Source organism: Nycticebus coucang, chromosome 7 (genome assembly GCF_027406575.1).
Source record: "Nycticebus coucang isolate mNycCou1 chromosome 7, mNycCou1.pri, whole genome shotgun sequence".
Classification (NCBI taxonomy): Eukaryota; Metazoa; Chordata; class Mammalia; order Primates; family Lorisidae; genus Nycticebus; species Nycticebus coucang.
Genome location: NC_069786.1, coordinates 100,760,144 through 100,773,783, shown reverse-complemented (window position 1 = coordinate 100,773,783; position 13,640 = coordinate 100,760,144). Strand labels below are relative to the sequence as shown.

Below are 13,640 nucleotides of genomic sequence, written 5' to 3'. Positions count from 1 at the left end.
TGCTCAGTGAATAGGGCACTAGCCACATACAAGAAGGCTGGTGTGTTCCAGCCAGGCCGGAGCCTGCTAAACAATAATGACAACTGCAACCAAAAAATAGCCGGGCGTTGTGGCAGATGCCTATAGTCCCAGCTACTTGGGAGGCTGAGGCAAGAGAATTGCTTAAACCCAAGAGTTTGAGATTGCTGTGAGCTGTGACACAATGGCACTTTACTGAGGGCGACACAGTGAGACTCTGTCTCAAAAAAAAAAAAAAAAAAAAAACAGTTGTACATAGCAATTAAAGTTGATTACTTAAAAATATACTCCTACAGGATATGAAGTGGGCCAGCAAAAACAAGGGCTTAAGGTGAAGTTCTATTGCATACATCTAACATTGTAAGAGTAGAATAAAAATATACAGGAATGTCATTTCATCATACATACTCTCCTTTTGGCCACAGGTTATTTTGCCAATGCTCACCCCACAGCAAGCTACCTCACCTTTTCCTACTTTACAGATTAACGTCACCTCCCTCAAAGACAAGATGTTAACTAACTAAGATAACAAAAATGTGGGATGAGGGAAGCGCCTGTGGCTCAAAGGAGTAGGGCACCAACCCCATTTATGCCAGAGGTGGCAGGTTCAAACCCAGCCCCAGCCAAAAACTGCAAAAAAAAAAAAAAAAAAAAAAAAAAAATGTGGGATGAAAACCGGGTGCAGTGGCTATAATCCTAGCAATCTGAGAGGCTGAAGTGGGTAGATTGCTTAAGCTTACAAATTCAAGATTAGCATGAGCAAGAGACTGACCTCATCTCTACTAAAAAAATAGAAAAAACTACCCAGGCATCATGGATGGCTCGTGTAGTCCCAGCTACTCAGGAGGCTGAGGCAAGAGGATCGCCAGAGCTCAAGAGTTTGAGGTTGCTGTGAGGTATGAGGCCACGGCACTCCACCAAAAGTGACAAAGGCTGTGTCTCAAAAAAAAAAAAACACGGGTGGCGCCTGTGGCTCAGTGAGCAGGGCGCCGGCCCCATATGCCGAGGGTGGCGGGTTCAAGCTCAGCCCCGGCCAAACTGCAACAAAAAAATAGCCGGGCGTTGTGGCGGGCGCCTGTAGTCCCAGCTACTCGGGAGGCTGAGGCAGGAGAATCACCTAAGCCCAGGAGTTGGAGGTTGCTGTGAGCCGTGTGACGCCACGGCACTCTACTGAGGGCCATAAAGTGAGACTCTGTCTCTACAAAAAAAAAACAAAAACAAAAAAACACATGGGATGAAAAAGTGAAGAGCACAAGTTTACATGCCCTAGAGCAGCGGTTCTCAATCTGTGGGTTGCGACCCCTTTGAGGGTTGAACGACCCTTTTACAGGGGTTACCTAAGACCATCCTGCATACCATATACCTTTATTATTTTATTTTTATATAAGAGGAAAATATTTTCACTGGGGGATATATAAGAGTAATAAGCATGTTTATCACCAGTGTGTATGATACTCTGTTGGCTGGCCAAACAAATGAACATATCAACTGTAAGAAGGAAAGTGAGAACTTGACAAATAATTATCTGCTGTATTTTGGGTTTATTGATTACTGGAGTTGTATTATAAATACAGCATGTTACAAACAGCTATCTTACAATCTCTTTTTTTTTTTTTTTGGCTTTCTCTTTTCATAATTCCTACAGTCTTTATCTTCTCTGTCTCCTTTTTACTCTTTAGTTGACTTGAATTAACTCTTTATTCTCTGGCTTCTAACTCCAGGCAGTGGTTCTCAACCTTCCTTATGCTGCGACCCTTTAATACATTTTCTCATGTTGTGGTGACCCCCAACCATAACATTATTTTTGTTGCTACTTCATAACTGTAATTTTGCTACTGCTATGAATCATTGTACTCACAGCAATATCAAATTCCTGGGCTCAGGTGATCTTCCTGCCTCAGCCTCTTAAGTAGCAGGCACCATTCTTTCTAATTTTCTTTCTTTCTTTTTCTTTTCTTTCTTTTTTTTTTTGAGACAAGAGTCTCACTATGTTGCCCTTGATAGAGTGCTGTGGTGTCACAGCTTACAGCAACCTCAAACTCTTGGGTTTAAGCGATTCTCTTGCCTCAGCCTCCCAAGTACAATGATGTCACTGAACTCTAACCAGGGGAACAGAGAAGATCTTGTCTTCTAAATAATTAAAATTAAGAACTATTCCATTTACAATAGTATCAAAAAGAATGAAACATTTTGTAATAAATGTAACCAAAAAGGAACAAGACTTAACACACTGAAAACTATCCAGCATCAATGAAAGACAAAGACCTAAATAAGCCGGGCTCAGTGGCTCATGCCTGTAAGCCTAGCATTCTTTTTTTTTTTTTTTTTGTCTGGAGTTTGGGTTTGAACCCGCTACCTCTGGCATATGGGGCCGGCGCCCTACTCCTTTAACCCACAGGCGCCGCCCCTAGCCTAGCATTCTGAGAGGCCGAGGCAGGTGGATTGCCTGACCTCAAGAGTTCGAGATCAGCCTGAGCAAGAGCGAGATCCCATCTCCAAAAAATAACCAGGCGTTATGGCAGGTCCCAGGAAGGCTGAGACAAGAGAATCATTTTCAGCAAGAGTTTGAGGTTGCTGAGAGCTATGATGCCACAGCACCTCTACTGAGGGTGACAAAATGAGACTCTGTCTCAAAAAAAAAAAAGACCTAAACAAAAGACATGTTCGTGGGCCAGGTACAATAGGTCACACCATCCCAGCACTTTGGGAGGCTGAAGCAGGAGGACTGCTTGAACCCAGGCATATATCAAGCTAAATAACTTAAGTTCTTTTTATCAACCCAGCCTGATTTTCTAGATTTAGAATAAAAGGTTTTGAGGGAGAAGTCGTAGCAATATTCAAGCACTATCTCCTAACAGAAGACTTGTGGTACCACTACACATTTTAGAAAAAAGGATGGCATCCCTTGTTGGCTTTCCTATCTGACTTTGTTTTGTAGGTTCTCTAGAAGTTCTTAACAAGATATCTCCTTACCTGTATTCAAAGTCTTTAATAGATAAGTGGACAAGACTACATAATAGGCAGCAAGAACAACAAAAAAAAAAACCAGTTCCATGTTATATTTAGTTAAACCCCATTAATTCACAACTTACAACAAGGATGCTTCATAGAAATCAAAATAGTAACAGAATTAGGGGGTACATCCGTGAGTTACCTAATCTGTAGGTTCACCGACTTTGCAGAATGAAAAAATGATCAGGCCGGATGCAGTGGCTCATGCCTGTAATCCCAGCACTTGGCAGGCCGAGCAGGTAGACTGCCTGAGCTCACAGGTTCAAGACCAGCCTGAGCCAGAGCAAGACCTCGTCTCTTAAAAAAAAAAAAAAAAGTAGCCAGGCATTCTGTCAAGCACCTGTAGCTACTTCAGAGGCTGAGGCAAGAGAACTGCTTGAGCCCAAGAGTTTAAAGTTGCTGTGAGCTATGACAGCCAAGCACTCTACCAAGGGTAACAAAGTAAGACTCTTGTCTCAAAAAAAAAGAAAAAATTATCAATAAATATTTTTTGAGGCTCGGCAACCGTAGCTCAGCGGCAAGGGCACCAGCCACATACACCAGAGTTGGCAGGTTCGAAACCAGCCCAGGCCTGCCAAACGACAGTGACAACTGCAACCAAATAACAGCCGGGCATTCCGGTGGGCACCTGTAGTCCCAGCTACTTAGGAGGCTGAGGCAAGAGAATCACTTGAACCCAAGAGTTTGAGGTTGCTGTGAGCTATAATGCCACAGCACTCTACCAAGGGCAACATAGTGAGATTCTGTCTCTAAATAAATATTTTTGAATGAACAGGAAGGAAAATATATAATAAAATAAATAGTGTAAATCAAAAGTTCATTTTACTCAACAAAAATACGCTCAACACTAAGAAGGACATTAGAAGCAAAAAAATGAACATAATTCCTCTCTGCACAGGATTTTAATTTAGCTGTGAGTGGTATGCCTGAGTTTACTTGTTTAAATTTTTAAAATAGAATCATCTCCCCTGCTTACTTCCTAAGAAGCTGATCAGCTCAGACAGTTGATGAGTTGATGACAGTTGATAGAATATGCTCTGCACTAAGTAACAGTAAATGAACTGCTTAATTATCTCTAAAGCACCAAACATAAAATATTAGTATCAATTTTTTGACCACATCTACATTAAATATGCTGGACAAATAAAGAGTACATAATATTTGCCAACTTTCACTTTCCTGGGCATAAATCTACAAACTCTGCAAGTTTGCAAAACTAATTTACTTCACTGCTTTCAGACATCTTCTACTGCTTACTAGAAAGAGCTAAATTACTCATTCAAACAAATATTCACTGAGTGCCTACTTTGTGCCAGACACTGTTCCAGGTGCTGGGAATGAAGAGACAAAAATCCCTGCCCTCACATGCTAGGGTAGGAAAACAGACAAGCAAGATACAGTGTATATTAAGAGATAATATATAGAAAAATAAAAACATGTAAAGTACATGCAAGGGGAAGCGTGAACAACAGAAGGGGTCAACAAGGAGGAGATATACTGCTAGGGGCAGTGGCTCACATCTGTAATCCTAACACTCTGGGAGGCAAAGCAGGTGGATCGTTTGAGCTCACAAGTTCAAGACCAGCCTGGGCAAGAGTGAGACCCTATCTCAACTAAAAATAGAAAAATTAGCCAGTGATGGGCACCTGTAATCCCAGCTACTTAGGAGGCTGAGGCAAGAGGATGGCTTGAGTGCAGGCACGTGAGGTTGCTGTGAGCTGTGACGCCATAGCACTCTACCTAGTGCACCAGAATGAGACTACCTCAAAAAAAGAAAGAAAGAAAGAAACATACCAGCAAAAACCTGAAGTAAAAGAACCAGTCATGCAACATGTGAAGATAGAGTACTCCCAGCAAAGGACACAGCAAAATAAAAAGCCCCTAGGGCAGAAATATGTCTGGTATATTCAAAAAAAAGAAGCTAAGGCTTAGTGCCTGTAGCTCAGAGGCTAGGACACCAGCAACATACACCAGAGTTGGTGGGTTCAAACCCAGCCCAGGACTGCCAAACAACAACAACTACAACCAAAAAATAGCCAGGCGTTGTGGCAGGCACCTGTATTCCCAGCTACTTGGGAGGCTGAGGCAAGAGAATCACTTAAGTCCAAGAGTCTGACAATGCTGTGAACTGTTGATGCCACAGCACTCTACCAAGGGCGACATAGTGAGACTGTCTCAAAAAAAAAAAAAAAAAAAAAAGAAGGAAGCTAAAGTAGCTGGAGTTGAGTGAACAAAAGATGTCAGAGGTGTGTAACAGAAGATGAGGTCAAGGCTAGAAGCTGATCATTTGTGGCTTGCAGTAAATTTTTTTTTTTTGTTTTACCTTTATTGATAATTTACAAATAAAAACTGTACATCTTTTAAGTGTACAACAGAAGTTGGTATATGTATAGACTGTGAAATGATTATCCTAATCAAGATAATTGACAAGGCAATTAGAACATTTACATCTATTATCTCAGCAAATTTCAGGTATACATTACTACCGTACTAACTACAGTCACATTGCAGTACATTAGACTCCCCAAAGCTTATTCAGCCTATAACTGAAAGTTTGTGTTCTTTGACCAACATTTTTTACAATTTCAATTGTAGGACTCATACTCTGTGATGCCACTTGCATTCACCTCCCACAACACTCCTTATCCCACCAGCCCCTGGTAACAACCATACTGGTCTTTGCTTCTGTGAGTTTGACTTCTTTAGATTCCACATATAAGTGAGATCAAATAGTATTTCTTTCTATGTCTGGCTTACTTCATTTAGCATAATGTTCTCCAGGTTCATCCATGTTCTCACAAACAGCAGGATTTTCTTCTTATGACTGAGCAATATTTCATTATACACACGGAATATTACTCAGTTGACTTTTTTTTTTTTTTTTTGAGACAGAGTCTCATTGTGTTGCCCTGGGTAGAGTGCTATGGCATCACAGCTCAAAGCAACTTCAAACTCTTGAACTTCAGTGATTCTCTTGCCTCAGCCTCCCAAGTAGCTGGGTTACATTACAGGCACCCATCACAATGCCTGGCTATTTTTTGGTTGCAGTTGTCACTGTTGTTTGGCAGGCCCAGGCTGTATTTGAACCTGCCAGCTCCATTGTATGTTTTTTTATTTTTTTTGCAGAGACAGAGTCTCACTTTACTGCCCTCAGTAGAGTGCTGTGGCGTTACACGGCTCACAGCAACCTCCAGCTCTTGGGCTTATGTGATTCTCTTGTCTCAGCCTCCCGAGCAGCTGGGACTACAGGCGCCCGCCACAATGCCCAGCTATTTTTTTGTTGCAGTTCAGCCAGGGCTGGGTTTGAACCCACCACCCTCGGTATATGGGGCCAGCGCCCTACTCACTGAGCCACAGGCGCCGCCCAGCTCCAGTGCAAGTTGCTGGCACCCTAGCTGCTGAGCTACAGGCACCAACCCCATATAGTTGACTCTTGAACAGCACAGGTTTGAACTCCACAAATCCACTTGTACACAGATTTTTTTCAAACGAAGTTGGGTGGGAAATACAGCTCTCATGCGATACAAAACATATACACGGATGACTTTTCCTATGTAGCTTCCACAATTGTGACTGCAGTATGCAGATTTTGGTATCTCCAGGGTCCTGGAACTAAATGCCACATATACCAAGAGATAACTGTACATATGACGCATATTTTCCTTATCTATTCATCCCTAACAGACACTTAGGTTGTTTCCACATATTAGCTATTGTGAATTCAATGCTGAAATGAACATGTGAGTGCAGATGTCTAAAACACTAATTTCTTCCCCTATGGCTATATATCCAGAAGTGAGATTGCTGGATCATATGGTCATCCCATTTTTCATTTTTGAGGAATCTCTACACTGTTTTTCATAATGGCCACTCCAATTTATATTCCCACTATGTACGGGGTTCCCTTTACTCTGCATCCTTGCCAAGGCTTGTTTTCTCTAACTTTTTTAAAGCCATTCTAACAAGTGTGAGGTGATGGCTCATTTTAGTTCTGATTTGCATGTCCCTAATAATTGAGCATCTTTTCATACACCGTGTGGCCAATTGTAAGTCTTCTTTGAAAAGATGTCCATTTAGGTCCTCCACACATTTTAAAACTGTTTTTATTCTTTTGCTCGAGTTGTATGACTTTTTATATGTTGGATATAAACCCTTTATCAGATCTAAGGTTTGCAAATACCGTAGAACCTCCATAGCTGACCACCTCCCTACACTCACCACCTCTTCAGTTGACCTAATTTTCATTAACTGGACATGCCCCACATGTACATATAACTAACAGCAGGCCTAGTTCCTTATGTTAACCACCTCTGTATGTGGACTGGTTTGTTGCAGTCCCTTGGGTGATCAACTTACAGAAGTTCTACTGTATTTTCTCCTATTCCATAGGTGGCCTTTTCATTTTGTTTTCTTTTCTATACAGAAGTTTTTTAGATTGATGCAATCGCTTTCCTTTATTCTTGCTTTTTTCTGGGCTTTGAGGGCCATAGTCATAAAAATCATTGCCAACACCAATGTCAAGGAGCTTTCTTCCTATGTTTTCCTCTAGAAGTTTTACAATTTTAGGTTTTACATTTAAGCCTTTACTCCATTTCTAGTTAATATTACGTGTAGTACAGGAGTCCAACTTCATTCTTTCACATGTGGATATACAGTTTTCCCAACACTGTTTAATGAAGAGACAATCCTTTCCCCATTGTGTGCTTGGTACCCTTATCCTTAAAGACTAGATGACAGGGTAAATCTATGTATGCATACTAGTGGGCTCTTTATTCTGTCCAATTGGTCTATGTGTGTTTTTATACTGGTTGTCAAACATTTTGACTATTGTACAATACAGTTTGAAACATATTTGCGGCCCATACATGTAATCCTAGCTCTTTAGGAGGCTAGGGTGAGAGGGCTCTTAAGGCCAAGAATTTAAGAACAGTCCAAGCAAGAGAGAGAACCAAGAACACCCCCCTCTCTCTACAAAAAGTACAAACATTAGGTCAGCCTGGTGGTGCAAAGTCCCAGCTACTAGGGAGGCTGAGGTGGGAGGATTGCTTGAGTCCAGGTGTTTGAGGTTGCAGTAAGCTATAAAGACACCCCTGCACTCTAGCCCAAGTGACAGAGTAAGACACCAATCTCAAAAACAAAAAAGACTTAAACTTCTAATGTTAACTGCATTAGCAACCCGGAAAACAACTATTTACAACCTGCTCTATCTGTAGATTCTGTGTGTATATGTTAATACAGGCATCATCTGATCTCTCCTAAAGCCAATAATATTTCTGAATGGTAATTTTCTAAGACGGAAACAATTTAAAATAGAGTGCAGGACAGCACCATTATTTCCTTTCCTTTGCTCAACTTTCACATTAAATACAATCCACATTTAGAATATTCTTTAAATTTTTTTATATTGGGCCAGGCACAGTGGCTCACACCTTTAATCTTAGCACTCTGGGAGGTCAAAGCAGGTGGCTTGCCTGAGCTCAGGAGTTCAATCAAGATCAGCCAGAGCAAGACCTCATCTCTAAAAATAGCCAAGCATTGTGGCAGGTGCCTGTAGTCCAGCTATTCAGGAGGCTGAAGAAGGAGGATCACTTGAGCCCAAGAGTATGAGGTTGCTGTAAGCTATGATGCCACAGCACTCTATGAAGGGCAACAAAGTGAATCTGTCTCAAATAAATAACTTTTTTTTTAGATTCCTAGGCATAAAACTAGTTACTTAACAACACTGAGCAAAAACACTGATTACACAGGATCAATTTTTCTGTTTGTTTTATAGGCAAAAATTACATTTCCACATAATGAGTGTTGGGTTAGTTAACCCAAGCTAGTGGCTAAGACATGATGCTATAATAAAGCTTAAATTAGGGCGGCGCCTATGGCTCAGTGAGTAGGGTGACAGCCCCATATACGGAGGGTGGCGGGTTCAAACCTGGCCCCTGCCAAACTACAACAACAAAAAAAAAGCTAAATTAACCATGTGATCACTGATCCTGTCAATTAACTTTAATCTACTGCAGGGTCACAGGCAGCATCAAAACTCCTGCTTGTCAGTGCTATATTCGCAAGGAAAGCCAGCCAAATGCACAGCTGGATCAGCACAAACCCACTATCACTATATTCTATGTATCAACTTTACAACAAATCATATAAGAGCTATCATCCAGGGAGTATGCACCAATAACATACCCACTAGATACTAAAAAAGATAATCTAAGAGGTAAAAGTGTAAAATCTACTTTAGATGCTAAGTTGAGGAACTAAGATACTTTTAAATCCATTTTTTTTTTTTTTTTAGCCAAGAGTCTCACTTTGTCCCCCTCCATAGAGTGTCATGGCATCACAGCACACAGCAACCTCAAACTCTGGGGTTTAAGTGATTCTCTTGCCTCAGCCTCCCTAGTAGCTGGGACTACAGGTGCCCGCCACAACGCCCAGCTATTTTTTATTGTTGTCATTGTTGGTTAGCAGGCCTGGGCCGGGTTCCAACCCACCAGCCCTGGCGCATGTGGCTGGTGCCCTAACCACTGAGCTACGGGACAGAGTCTCACTTTGTAGCCCTTGATAGAGTGCCGTGGCATCACAGTTCACAGCAACCTCAAACGCTTAGGCTCAACTGACCCCAGTGCCTCAGCCTCCTGAGGAGCTGGGATCACAGGCATCCACAACACCTGGCTATTTTTAGAGACAAGCGCTCACTCTGACTCAGGCTGGTCTCAAACCTGTGGGCTCAGGGAATCCACCCACCTTAGCCTCCCGAAGTGCTAGAATTATAGGCGTGAGCCACTGTGGCCAGCCAAATCCATTTCTATTAAATCAGTAGTTCTCAACCTGTGGGTCTCCTGCATATTAGATATTTACATTATGATTCATAGCGGTAGCAAGATTACAGTTATGAAGTAACAACGAAAATAATTTTATCGTTGAGGACCACAACATGAGGAACTGTATTAAAGGGTCACAGCATTAGAAAGGTTGAGAATCACTGTATTAAATCCATATTTATGTTTTAAATTTTAAAATGTTACCACACTAAATTTTCAATCTCACTGCTAAAATAGATACTGGTGACAGGAACATTCTTCCCTTTTCAGTGGAAAAAATGGATAAAACATGTAAAGACAATTGCTGATCCCTTTAACCTCTCAACTTCAATAATCCATGTATTTTTTACCATTACATAGCAACAGTAATCTAAAAGGAACTCGTACCTTCAAATAAAAATAAAAATTATCTTCCAAAAACATCTGTTTTTTACTACTAACTACAATCCAATCACTTTTGACTCTCGATTTCTCTTCTGACCTACAACTGTTGCCCATAATATGCTGCACAGGGCATTGGAATTATAACTTAAATCTTTTAGATTTTACGTCTCCAAGAATTGTGAATTCCCTCAGGATACCAATGCTTACCCTCGTCCTTCCCACCAGCAGTCCACTACAGAGTATAAATTAATTCCATGGTATTAATTTGCTTATACATCAGCCTCTCCTACTACTATTAGCCCTTGACACACACAGTTCTGGGCCATAAAATACTTTCAGATACATTTAGTGAAAAACTGAAAAAAATAAACCTTTGAATCATTCCTATTCAGTATTAGCAAAGTACCCTACAAGTATGGACATTTGTATTTTATGTTCATTAATCTTTGACCACATTTCATTCCTACTAGCCATACTTAACTGCCTCTTTGGAGGTAAAAGTCTGAATTATGTCCGGTTCATTCTCCAACATCATTATTCTCTACAAGAAATACAGCATTCACTATATGTCAAATCAAACAAAATCTCACAATATCATCCTCAATTAACCATATGGCCCCTATGAAACTTACGAACCTATTAATTGTAACTGGTATTTTAATTTGCACTTAAGAATTGAGAATACTGGCTTGGCGCCTGTGGCTCAAGCTGCTAAGGCGCCAGCCACATACACCCGAGCTGGCGGGTTCGAATCCAGCCAAGGCCGCCAAACAACAATGACGGCTGCAACCAAAAATAGCGGGGTTTTGTGGCGGGCGCCTATAGTCCCAGCTACTGGGGAGACTGAGGCAGGAGAATGGCTTTAGCCCAGGAGTTTGAGGACGTTGTGAGCTGTGATGTTACAACACTCTACCCAGGGTGACAGCTTGACGCTCTGTCTCAAAAACAAACAAAAAAAAAATTTGAGAATACTTTCCAATAGAGCTGACGTTAAGGAGGATGCCTGGAGAGATAGGAAGGGAATAAAAAAAAAAGACTGAAGAAACAATTTAACATACTGCTTCCATGGAGAGATAGGAAGAGAAGAAAAAAAAAAAGAGTGAAAAAACAACTTAATACACTGCTTCCATTTCCACCCTTATCCCAAGAGAATTTAAATGGGAAAGAAAAAAATAAAAAGATGGTGGATTTGCAAACTGTGCCTTTTAACCTGCAATCCTTTCATATAATTTTTGAAGAAGGATTTTTCTTAATCCACAGAATCTTTTCATATAATTTTTGAAGAAGAGTTTTTGTTAATCCACAGAATCTTTTGCTTCGTCCAGGAGCAGCTTAATCTTTTCTCACCCAACATTCACCGTCCCCCCCCCCCGCGCGCACACACACACACCACCCCGATACCACTATGAGCTCCTTGTGCCCAAACCAACCATCACGTGAAAAAATTAAACCATGAGATTTGTTTTCCTAATTCTCTCAAAAAATCAGTTACACTTCTTTCTCCCACAGGAAAACTGTCTATTGTAACAGGACTAACAAGGAAAAAAACGAATTATCATGCAGCTTCCCATCCTCCATAAGGAGAAAAATGGCATTAACTTACAAGAGATAACTGCTCTTCTACCATATCCCCTTTAAAAAAGATGTTTGAGGAATTCACAAGAATAGAAAACAGAAGCACTTCACTTTGCAGTAACATAGCCCCTTAAATAGCCTCCAGAATTTGGGGGATGGGGTAATGCATGAATCCCCCACAAACTCCCCCCACCATAAGAGGGAGCAAGATTCCGTCAAATTGAAAATACCTCTTTCCGCCGCCTCCGCCATCCGGCACACTGCCCCGCACGAGAGCGGGGGCGGCGGGACGCGAAACACGCAGCCAGCCGAAGACTGGTTCACGATTTACAAAAATGTTTTAAAGATATGATTTCCTCCAGCCAGTGGATCCCCACCCATTCACTGGTCCCAACCCTTACCCTGCTCCCCACGCCTCTCCCGACAAGGGACTCAGCCGGGCCGCAGCGTCCCAACTGCGGCCTCGGCCCCGCGCGCCCGACTCCCCCAGGCGTGCGGCCCCCGGCTCGGGATCTCCCGCGCGCCTCTCACCACGCCGAGACCCGAAGCGCCGGAGCCAGGGAATGTGTCGCACCTGAATGTAATTGTTCTCGCAGTAATCGGCCACCCGTTCCAGATTCGTGTAGCTGTCGAAGAGGGCCCGGCGGCCCCCTGGGATTTCCTCTTCCAGCAGCATCTGCAGCTCCGCCATCTTCACATCCTCCTCCTCCTCCTCCTCATATAGCCCACAGAGGTAGCGGCGGCAGCAACGTTAGGGAAACCCAAGACCGGGAGTGGAGGAGCAGCGGAGACGGCGGCGATAACTCGGGAGGAGCGAGAAACAGCCCCGGCGCGCCACAGGGGAGGGGGCGACAGGGGCGGGGCGCGAGCCAACGGACTGTGAGGACGGTCACCGCGGCGACGGACGGCCGGGCGCGCGCAGGCGCGCTCCCCTCCCTCCGCCCCCGGCGCCCGAAAAAGATTCCCACCCTCGCCCACGCCGCCCGCCCGCCCCTCCCCCACTTCCGGCGTCTCCTAGCGACGGCTGGGGTGGGGGCCGGGATGCGCGCGGGATTCGGTCGCGCTGTTAACCCTTCGGCCACCTCTGGTCGCGCGGCTTAGGAAGTACCCCCTGCCTGCCTTTGTTAGCCCGGCGGGAACGCGCTGGCGCTCTCCTTGACCCACCTCGGCGCCGAACCCGCTGGGGGGTCATCGTCCTGAGAAATTTCTGAGGCTTTGCTCCATTCCTGAACGGAGGCCGAAGGAAATCACAGCCTTTACTCTCGGGACTATCCTCTGAGAAAGATCACACCTCACCAGGGCAGGGATAATGCTCACAAAGCTTCCATGTAGCTTTAAGTGCCACCTGACTTGTCATTTTTCTCATTTTTGACCTCATCCTCTTTGTTACAAACCGTTTCCTAATCCCAAATGTCCTGTATTTCTGCTTTTTTCATTTGCCCACCAAAGCTGCTTTCCCTTCCAGAATTATCCCGTTTGTTCTGGTTTGCCCACTTCCCTAGGCCTCAGGTTTTTATGCTTGCCATTTCAATGGTTTGCCTCCTCACGACCTTTTCTGTCACTTTTTGGTTCTGTCAACTTCTCTGTCTTTTCTTAAAAGATTCTGTATTTAAAACTTTGAATCGAGGCAGCGCCTGTGAATCATTGAGTAGAGTGCCGGCCCGGTATAATGAAAGTGGCAGGTTCAAACCCGGCTCTGGCAAAACTGCAACAAAAAATGAGCCGGGCGGGCGTTGTGGAAGGCGCCTGTAGTCCCAGCTACTCGGGAGCCTGAGGCAAGAGAATCGCCTAAGCCCAGGAGTTGAAGGTTACTATGAGCTGTGGCGCTACAGC

General features: G+C 43.3%; 1 protein-coding gene across 17 annotated transcripts in view; it reads right to left on the bottom strand.

Moving 5' to 3' along the window:
* Nucleotides 1-12,773, bottom strand: part of ABI2 (abl interactor 2) — a 122,549-nt gene extending 109,776 nt beyond the window's left edge. For 15 of the 17 annotated variants that reach the window (XM_053596331.1, XM_053596332.1, XM_053596336.1 and 12 more), the window contains exon 1: nucleotides 12,382-12,750. In XM_053596331.1, coding sequence (XP_053452306.1) covers nucleotides 12,382-12,498 — 117 coding nt within the window. In that variant the 5' untranslated portion in view covers nucleotides 12,499-12,750. Of the gene's footprint in view, nucleotides 1-12,381 lie in introns of all 17 variants that reach the window. The other 2 variants (XM_053596328.1, XM_053596330.1) reach the window with 2 other exon arrangements.
* Between the last annotated feature and the right edge of the window lie 867 nt (nucleotides 12,774-13,640).